We start from the raw sequence: 10,211 nt of genomic DNA, 5'->3' as shown, positions 1-10,211 counted from the left end.
ATGACTGCATGAAAACAATTTCAACCATTCCCAATAAGTACGAAATTTCTGCAGGGTCCTCAAATGTTCACTATTCAATACTGCTTTCAGGATCTAAATTTTATTTGTTTTAACTTACTCGTATTATAACAAGTCATTATGTAGACAAACCAGCATATTTCAAGCCCCTTAAATGAATGACTCATGTTTAAAAAACCAGCAAACGAAAACATGCACCGGAGCCACATCAAAGCTACTGAAAAGCGTGTTGAAGTACGAATACCTTGATAGCAGGAAACAAGATGCCTTCCTGGGTGTGTTCACAGGTCCTTCTACAGCAGCAGCCAATGTCAGCATCCCAAAGAAGCACAGGGATGGTGTTGAGCTGCAGTACACATTAATTACTTTCTTAAACAATGCGTAATTGTAATTTCATTACCAACTACTTCTCAGAAGTAATAATGACATTATATCACAATTGCATCCGAAAAGTATTGAAATTACTCTTAAATTACTCTTTGGCTATCATGCACGCAAAAAACAAAGGTAAACGGCGCAAAAGAAGCACTGAACGCTCTGGACGTACACATCCTTTGGTCTTCCCGCCGAATTCTGTCCCAGACAACTATTCCCCCACACCTCATTTTTCTTGTAGCGCAGACCGTTACAAAGATAAGATAATGCCAACAAGATATATAAAACATAAGCATGGCAGAACACTCGACGCACACTGCAGTCAAGAAAGAAATGAGCTGCGAACCCAAACACCTTGCTGCCCTCAGCTGTCTCCACCGTTAGAGGTCTCTAACGCACGCTGTTTATTGCCTCGGTGGTCCCAAGAAAGGACCTCAGCAGAATGAGCTTGGTAATGTTCGTCTCATGTAACACTTCCACTGGTGCCTCATGGTGACGAGTGTAGCCAGACCCCACTGCCCCCTTAGCCGACATACTTCGTGTGTGCTCAGGTGCGCTCCTGACTAGTTTTCAACTGCGACATCTACCACCTCACGCTTCTGTTCAGGGGGTGCTCGTAAAATGTGCACTCTGTCGTGCTTTTTATCAGCAAACTCTCTTACTACTACTGCTTGTGCCTGGATCCGGAAAGACTGCGTGGCACGACCGTTTGCGAAAAAGGATGCTACTTTCTCCCATTATTTTCCCTCAACGGCAACGTCTCGATAATGCACCGATCCTTCCGAGTGCACTGTACGCCAAACCGCCTGGCTCAAGTGTCACCATGAACTAAGGGCAGCGACAAACACGAACTCAGCCTCACCGAAGCCACATGTGTGTGTCGCCGTCTCAGAAACATCCCCCCTCTTTCTCCCTCCTCGGGGACTGTATGGGAGAAAAGGTGTGCTGAGTGGCAGGGAAGGACCCAATGTGCTACTCTGTTAATGCTCCTGGTCAAGTTGCGCAGACCGGGGGACGCCGATGGCGGCCAATTTCAAAGCGGATGTTCCGTGAACCTGCTGACTGAAGATCTCTAAACAGGACCCCGGCACCTGCTGCTTGCCAGTGCTGATAGACTGACGAGACGAAGACCGGGAGGCAGGTTGTCTTCTCAGTCTCCGATCACCATGTCTCAATTCTAACAAGACGTGAATACCCGTATGAGTTCCTTTTCTGTTTTCCCACCCATAACCTCATCTCTGGTCCTCTTTCCTGCTCCGACTCCGACAATGCTACCTTTGTACATCCCAACAGCTCCCGTCCATACATCCAATACCCACTGGCAACGAGCAGACAACTGATGGTACCGACGGTCTCAGAGACGCAGTCCTACACACTTCTTGCCGTGCGTCATTCCTGCCTACGAGGCGTCAAACCAGGCGCACGAGAGATCAAAGCTTGGCCACCACAAAGAGTTGTAGGGCATTTTAATGAAAGTAATATCACAAGTAGTTAACTACTTTTGATGCAAAATTATTGCCACAGAGCAATTCATTACATCACTAAATTGTTAGCAGATTGGCTAGGTTTGGTTTATGGGGGTTTAACGTCCCAAAGCGACTGAGGCTACGTGGTACGAAGGGCTCCGGAAATTTAGACCACCTGGGGTTTTGTAACCTGCACTGACAATGCACTGAAGACAAGCCTCTAGAATTTCACCTCAATAGGAATGCGACCGCCGCGGCCGGGATCAAACCTGCGTCTTTCGGATCACCAGCAGAGTGCAGCTTTGGGATGTTAAACCCCAGTAAACCAAACCAATAAACCAACTAACGAAACAGATAAGTTGATTCAGCACAAAAATGCACTGTTACATCCCAATTTCCTCAACTTTCAGGTCTGTCTGCGTACACACTGTCCTGACTTTTGGATTGAGGGCAGCTTGTGTGCGCTTTATTGCAACCTGTGTCCTGCACTGAGTTTCGGCATCCGACTTGCGGGTCATGATTAGTGCCTGGCTCCCAGCTGAGGCCTTAGCAGCCGCAACAGCAGGCAAGGTGAGAAAACCTGGAAAGAAATGAACAAGAACAAAGCAACTCATCATCTGCGACATTACACCCGGCAGGTAATGAAACTGATATCTCGTCATTTAATCAGGCTTGGAACGCCTTTTATATAAGAAACATCTTGACCTAACAGGGCTCTGTGCCGCCTAATTCAGTGCAAGTACACACTGACGTCACTAACGGAGTGATCATAACTGCCCTGTAAACTCGAAAAAATTGTCACCAATTTTTCTCGAAAGTTTAGTACATTACGATTTTGGTCCCAAAACATTTTAAGCAGTTCTTGCTGAATTTTGAACTTCCGGCTGTATGCTTGGAGATGTCCAATATCGAAAAAAATTATGAGAGTTTCAAAGCACAGAGGAAAATTGCAGCTTCGCAGTTGAAATATGCGCTCGTGTTTTGTCTATTCTGTTACAAGTACTAGAAAGACCTCAAATATGCTTTACTGCCTGCTGAAATAGCATGAATACGCATGCTCTTTATGACAGTTGCTATCAATACTTGCTTGCCCTGACTCCCACCTTCTCCAGGGCGCCTGGAAACAATACAACTTTGGCCCCACACTGGATAGACAGCATCACGGATTTCTCAAGTTGCCGAGAAAGATTTTTACGACACTAAATCCCTTCAACGGCTGCCGTACCTGCGAATCTGTTGCCCAATATGTTTCAAATTTTCCACTTCCTGGTTTCAGCAGGCAGTTTTTACTTCTTCAGTTAGTTAGCTTCAGTTCTCATACTTTTTCTATTTGCTGCATTTTGTATTTACTACCGCAGGTTCAGATGTAATGCCAGCGCAGTAGGCGGGTAAATACCTATACCGGATTGCCCATACTGGATAGCCAGCACCACGGGTTTTACAAGTTGTCCAGAAAGGTGTTTACGACACTAAATCCCTTCAACGGCTGCCGTACCTGCGAGTCTGTTGCCAAATATATATTACAAATTTTACACTGCCTGGTCTCAGCATGAGATTTAACTTTGTTAGTTAGGTAGCTTCAGTTCTCATACTTTTTTCTATTTACTGCATTTCCATGACGTTCACGGGTGACGTTTACTGGCCTTGTGCGCCCCGTTCTCCAAACAAACCAGTTAAACCTCGAAACACAGCCAAGAGCGCTTTAGGTCAACGTTGTGACGTCACGACACACAGTCCAAATGAACTGTTCGTCGAAGTGCGCGCGCGTATGCTGGTAAAGAAGACACGTAGTACATACCTAGACGCGCTGGCGGCGCTGGTTCGGATGCAATGCCAGCGTGGTAGGCGGATAAATCAGGAACACACACTACATGGGCAATGCTGGAATCCTGCGTAAATATTCACAAACACTCAGTACACCGCGTTGTGCCCAAGCGCGTGAAGCAAAAATATGCGCACCTCTTGAATCGGCTGCTTCGCCGCTGTTGAACTACCATCAGCGGTAGCGGTAGTGCCAGGGTAAACCGTTGGCACAGCACCACGCACAAGCCGCAAGCATCTCGTCGACAACCCGAATTCTGCCATAAGTGCTGGGTTCTGGACATAGCAGTCTTGAGCGAAGTGGCGCGAGCAGATTCTACTGTCCTTAGCGGGCGTCCATTCGCTATGCCGAGTAGCCCGCACAAATTCAATCCACGCCTTACGTTGAGGACCTTCACTGGGAAAGATGTGGAACTTGGATCCGTTGCGCTTCGATTTATTCGGGCAAAACTTAACGACGCAGTGAGGTGGGTGAGGCCAGCGCTTGCGTGTCATGACGCTTTACTAGCTTTACAGGTAACAGGAGAAAAAACTATGCGCGCTATGCGCGCCACCTCGCTAAAAGAGAGACATACTGAAATTTCCGCTAGAGGGCTGAATGGTGCTCCACACTGGATGGATGAATAAAAGATAAGAACGCCCCCTTTGAAACGAGGCGATGGCAGTTGCCACCATGCTCGTTTTTTTTTTTTAAGGCAAAAGCCTTTAATGCCTCATCATTGTCGACAGAAGGCTGTCAGCAGCGTCGTCACGCTTCTGACGGGTGTCCACCGAGATATGTGAGACAGTTACTGCGTAATTACATTTCCTCAAATACAATTTTCATTTTCTTCACTACGGCCCCTTTTCCTCTTTCTTCTTTCACTCCCACTTCCTCCCTTCCTGTAAGGTGCGGTTCGAGTCAACGTTACTAGAACAAACTCACAGCTCACAGCTCTGCCCGGAGAGCTGTCCCAAGTGGCAGTCGCGCGAACTAGTGGCGCTGCGATCGAGTCTTGCTCCCTCGTCGCCGCTGGGTGCGGCTCGCTGGCCCTGCTGCGCCCATATTAAAGAGCGCTCGCGACAGCCGTCTTGTGTCGTCTGCTTCTCAGTTAATTTTAAGGCGAAAGCCTTTAATGCCTCATACCGTCGTTAGCAGCCGTGTCGGCAGGTGTGTCCGCGTTTCGGCGTCACTACTTGAATAAAAACTGTCGAGGCTGAGAATCGAACCAGGGCCTTTGGCATTTGAAGTCACTAACTACTCATTTGGCATTTCCGCCGCAGTGGCTCAGTGGTTATGGTGCTCGGCTGCTGACCCGAAAGACGCGGGTTCGATCCCGGCCGCGGCGGTTGAATTTCCTGAGAGGACAAATTCTGGAGGCCCGTGTACTGTGCGATGTCAGTGCACGTTAAAGAACCCCAGGTGGTCGAAATTTCCGGAGCCCTGCACTACGGCGTCTCTCATAGCCTTAGTCGCTTTGGGACGTTAAACCCCATGAACCAACCAAACCAACCATCATTTGGCATTTGAACTAATCATTAACAACTCATGACTAGTTAGTCATGATTGGTTAATGACCAACAAACCAGTCATGTCTGTTTAGACATTAATCACTCATGACTAGTTAGTCATGATTGGTTAGTCATGACCAGTTATTCTTTAACCAGTCATTACTAGTCATGACTGGTTAGTCGTTAGTCATGGTTAGTCATGACTGGTTAGCCATGACTAATGACACAGTAGTCATGATCGATTATCATTAAGCAGTCGACTAGTTAGTCATTAATCAGTCATGACTAGTTATGACTGGTTAGTCATGACTGTTTTGTCATGACCAACGTTACTAGAACCAAGTTCTAGTAAGGTTGGTTATGACTAGCTAGTCATCAGCCAGACATGACTAGTTTGTCATTAACCAATCATGACTAGTTGGTCATGACTAGCTAGTCATTAATCAGAAATCAATTAACTAGTCATGACTAGTTCGGTTTATGGTTTATGGGGTTTAACGTCCCAAAGCGACTAAGGCTATGAGAGACGCCGTAGTGGAGGGCTCCGGAAATTTCGACCACCTGGCGTTCTTTAACGTGAACTGACATCGCACAGTACACGGGCCTCGAATTTCTCCTCCAAAGAAATTCAGCCGCCGCGGCCGGGATCGAACCCGCGTCTTTCGGGCCAGCAGCCGAGCACCATAGCCACTGAGCCACCGCGGCGGCTGTCAGGACTAGTTCGTCAATAACCAATCATGACCAGTAAGTCATGGGTCATGACCCAATTAGTCATGACTGGTTAGTCATGACCAAATTAGTCATTAAGCATTCATGACTGGTTAGCCATTAGTCATGGTTAGTCAAGACTGGTTAGTCATGACTAATGACTGATTAGTCATGACTGGTTAATCATTAAGCAATCATGACTAGTTAGTCATTAACTAGTCATGACTAGTTATGTCTGGTTAATGACTGGTTAGTCATGACTAGCCAGTCATTAACAAGACATGAGTAGTTCAGCATTAACCAATCATGACTGGTTTGTCATCGCTGGTTAGTCATGACTAGCCAGTCATTAACCAGGCATGACTAGTTAGTCATTAACCAGACATGACTATAGTAACGCTTTCACTAATCAATCCGTTCTTTCCGTTTCATATAAAGCTGTCAGAAATATGTTCTTACAAAAGAATGAATCATATCCAACTGTAAAATAAACAGTGTCCATGTGCTGTGATTAACTATCATTTGGGTGTGTGTAACAGTACCGAGACTATTCTGGTGATCTGTTATGAAGATATTGTACATATTTGTTATTTCATGCATTCTCTTGTTATTGTTTTACTGCTGTCTGTCATCGCCGTGCCAAGCCGCTACGGGAGATGGGAGCTTTGTCAAGCCGCGTGCGCGGCTTTTTTTCCTTTCTCCTCAGCCATTGTACATGACTGAAATAGATGCACTGAACTCAACTGAACTGAAAGTAACGATTGATCACGACAGGTTTCTCGCGAAGGGCAACCCAGAACGCCCTGATATGAGGACGCCCAGTGTTAAGGTAGAAGCCTACGGCGCCAGTAGCTAATTCCCCCCTTACTGTGTCTCAGGGTGTCGAACCGGTATTTTTTCGGGTTCGCTTCGGGTTCGGGTTCACGCCTTTCGGGTTCAGTTCCGGGTTCGGCTCCAGAGGGCCATTCCGTTCCGGTTCGAACCGGTTCGGACCGTCTCGAACCGGTTCAAACGGGTTCAGGACAAAAAAAAATTAGAACACACATGATGATGATGTCCTCGGTTTCAGTGATATGCGTTTTCTTTTTTCTTGCATATCGTATACAAAATAAAAAATGCAAAGTTTTTGTTTACGAGAACATAAAAGCGGGCTAGTTGGTAACGGTTTCTTAAGCAGCGCAGGAAACAAGAGAAACGGAAGTCTGGAGACGACACAGACGCGGACTAACAACTGGTTATTACATTCTCGGAAAAGTATATGAAGGCGCAGGACACAGTGAACAATCCAGAAAACAGAAAAGCAAAATTAAAACTAAAAAACATACTGCGCATGCACATCGTAGTCGAGTCATGACATCTTTTTCAATGAAATTCGAAGACTATATTCCATAGTAGACGGCACTCCCCTATCTCCTTGACCTTATACAGTTGCCACGAAAGCGTGGCTCCTTATCTACGAAATTGATGTATGGTGAAGCAACACGCTCATCTGCATCAGTATAGTCAGAGTAGAAGCTTGGGCGAGTTGGTGATGGTTCACTTGCCACATATTGTAACGGCATACGACCTTCGCAACCAAGAGCGCGCTGCGGTATACAAATAAAGAAGAGGCGCGGGGCGAGCGCGAGGAGAGAGCGCGCGGCGCTAGCGCGTGAGGTAGAGAACGAAAGAGAATCGCCGCGCCGGTTATTTCTGAGTCTCCTGTGTCTGAGTCTCTGTGCCTTTCTCTGCGCGGGCCCGCCGTCCCGTAACAATATATCGCTAAAAAGACACGGACACAAGAGAGACACAGGACGGGCGCTAGCGCCCGTCCTGCGTGTCTCCCTGTGTGTCCGTGTCTTTTTAGGGGTATGTGGCAAGTGAAACATCTGCATCCTTCCTGATCATAAAGGCCTCCACCATCTTCCTAAAAATTCGATCAGAGTGATTAAAAAGAAGACTTGTCTTTATAAGTGGGGAAGCATATGAGCGTGTTGCTACACCATCTATCAGTTTGGTAGTTGAGGGGTCAGGCTTTTTTGGCATTGTGTGAGTCCCAGGAGAGAGGGGAGTGCCGTCTACTATCGAAGATACTCTTCGAATTTCGTCGAAAAAGACGTCACGACTCGACTGTGATGTGCATGCGCAGTATGGCTTTTAAGTTTCAACCTTTGTTCTTTTTTTTTGAGGGAGGGGGGGGGGTTGTTTCCTGTGCCCTGCGCCTTTATATACTTTTTCCAGAACAAAATTACCAGTTGTTCGTCATCGCTCGTGTCATCTCCTTTCTTCCTTTTGTCGTATTTACTGCGTTACTTGAGCACGAAAAAATTGTTTAATGCGAGATGTTCTCACTTTACGCATTTTATTTATTGTCAGCAGAAAAAAGACGAATTTACGGTAAGCGCCGCAAAATAAAATGAACTCGAAATAAATGATTATCGGCTGTGTATATACGCTATAATCCACCTTATGAGGTGTAGGACGAAAAGGCGATACATTTTGCATCTACAAAACCCTCCTGCTTGAGCAGTTTGGGAGACCCCGTGGCGCGAGTAATAGGTCTCGTATGCAGTGTACTTGCGGCCCCGTAAGTACGCAGTGTACTTACGGGGCCCCAAAATTACCGCCGCACGCACCCTCTACGTTCCCGCGCACTACTGAGAAATGAAACTATAATGTATCCGCACGTATACATACAGACAGATACCTTTCCGTCACACCGAAACCGACTTGCCAGTCTCTCGCCCTTTACTACATGGTAAGAAAATGTTCGAGAATCCCTCCACCGCCCATCCCCCACCCAACGAGAGCCTCATGGGAGCACTGGCTCTCCCTAACATAAAGAACTTACCAAACATATTTTATTTAAATCACCTATTCGACATCGCCTTTTTGACTCACGTTATATATCCTGAGCCCCTATAGCTCAGTATATTCAAAAACTCAGCTAATCGTGGCTTCTCACTATAGTAAAGTAAGAAATTTGTTCGTGATAGAACGTTTGGGACTCCTCCTGGGGCGCTATCAAAGGCAACCTTTGCGTCCACAGAATTTTTTGCGCCCTTGATAGAGTGATACAGAGGGGTTAATCTGGCGTGCACCATTTGTCCACCAACTTGTTTCAGGCATTTATTTCCAAAGCTACAAACAACCCCTTCTTGGTAGCTATGCTTATTAGATGAGTAAGTGCTTGCCTGTCTTTTCTGGACACGCTCGCGAGTGCTGATTCATTCTGTTTTCTCACTCATGGCTTTTACTTATCTGTACAGCCTCTCCCCAAGGCAGATGACAAATGTTGCGATCGGTCATTACTTCCTCTACCCATACATATACAGCCTTACCTAAACTTTCTTGATACTAGTGTATTAAAGCAAAGTCAGCGGATGCACAGTGGAGCCCACTTTAATGGCCACAGATATAACGAACGCTCGCTTATTTCGAGCGGGTGTGGTGCTACCGTGAAAATATGCATAAGGGCAACGGAAATGCGTCACAGATACAGCGAACAACTCTGGCCACACCACTCGGTTATAGCGAACGAGGTGGCGTGGTGAACTACCCCGAGGTTGTAGAGGTCGTCCTTCCGCTAAGCACGCAGATGAAATAGCGCCTCTCAACCTTCATTACACCGCCCCGGAAAGAACATGCCAACCCAGAAATGGAATTAAAAGGCGGCACTGCTGTGCGCAGCGCTAACTGGAAAGTCCGGCGTCTGGTAACACTGTAAATGCTCATGTAAACACGGTAACGGTATGCTATAATTCTCTATTGAAATAGTAAGTAACCGCCGGCCAAACCCGCGTCGATGGCCAACGAGGGCAATCATTGCCTACGCGTTCGCCGGCTCGGCAAAGCATCCTGAGTAGAAGAAGCGCGGTGCGCGTCAGACAGGGGCATCGTCATAAGCGAAGCTACTGGCCAATCTCGCGGATCAACTAGAAACAGCGATTAGATAATTTTTGAGATCCTTGCTGGCCACCCCAGTCACGTGGTATGCATAGCCTGCCCAGTCGTCTCAATCTTTGGCGCCGCTGCAATAAGCAGGCATTGTCATATAGCTGACAGTGCAACGGATGCATTCTGCGCCACAAGCGCTGCCCTACTTCGTCGCTGCATCAGCCCAGTAACGACAGAAGAAGCTCGAAAACACGTGTGACCAGATGATTGTAGATTTCTGGCAACGCTTCATTGATCCATAGCCGACCGGATGTTTCCTCGGATAACTACGTTCCTGCGGACCACAAAATCGCAGAAGCGCCTGCTCTGACGGAGACGTTGAACACCAAGTGCGAGCTCTTCCTAGTACTAGTGCACTGCACGGGCTCGGGCCGGCCCGAAAGCCCGGGCCCGGCC

The 10,211-nt window shown here is 47.1% G+C and overlaps 1 protein-coding gene across 1 annotated transcript; it reads right to left on the bottom strand.

The window, feature by feature from the left end:
- Positions 1 to 2,242: 2,242 nt before the first annotated feature.
- On the bottom strand, positions 2,243 to 4,205 carry LOC149347657 (uncharacterized). The gene is made up of 3 exons (XM_089541622.1): positions 3,819 to 4,205; positions 3,658 to 3,748; positions 2,243 to 2,439 (listed from the first exon to the last, which is right to left on the bottom strand). The coding sequence occupies exons 1-3, from the start codon at positions 4,173 to 4,175 to the stop codon at positions 2,243 to 2,245; spliced, it is 645 nt and encodes a 214-aa protein (XP_089397748.1). The 5' UTR covers positions 4,176 to 4,205.
- Between the last annotated feature and the right edge of the window lie 6,006 nt (positions 4,206 to 10,211).

Source organism: Amblyomma mixtum, chromosome 4, assembly GCF_055824585.1.
Source record: "Amblyomma mixtum isolate Tamu chromosome 4, ASM5582458v1, whole genome shotgun sequence".
NCBI lineage: Eukaryota > Metazoa > Arthropoda > Arachnida > Ixodida > Ixodidae > Amblyomma > Amblyomma mixtum.
Note: the sequence above shows the minus strand (reverse complement) of the source record. Positions and strands in the feature narration are given on the sequence as shown.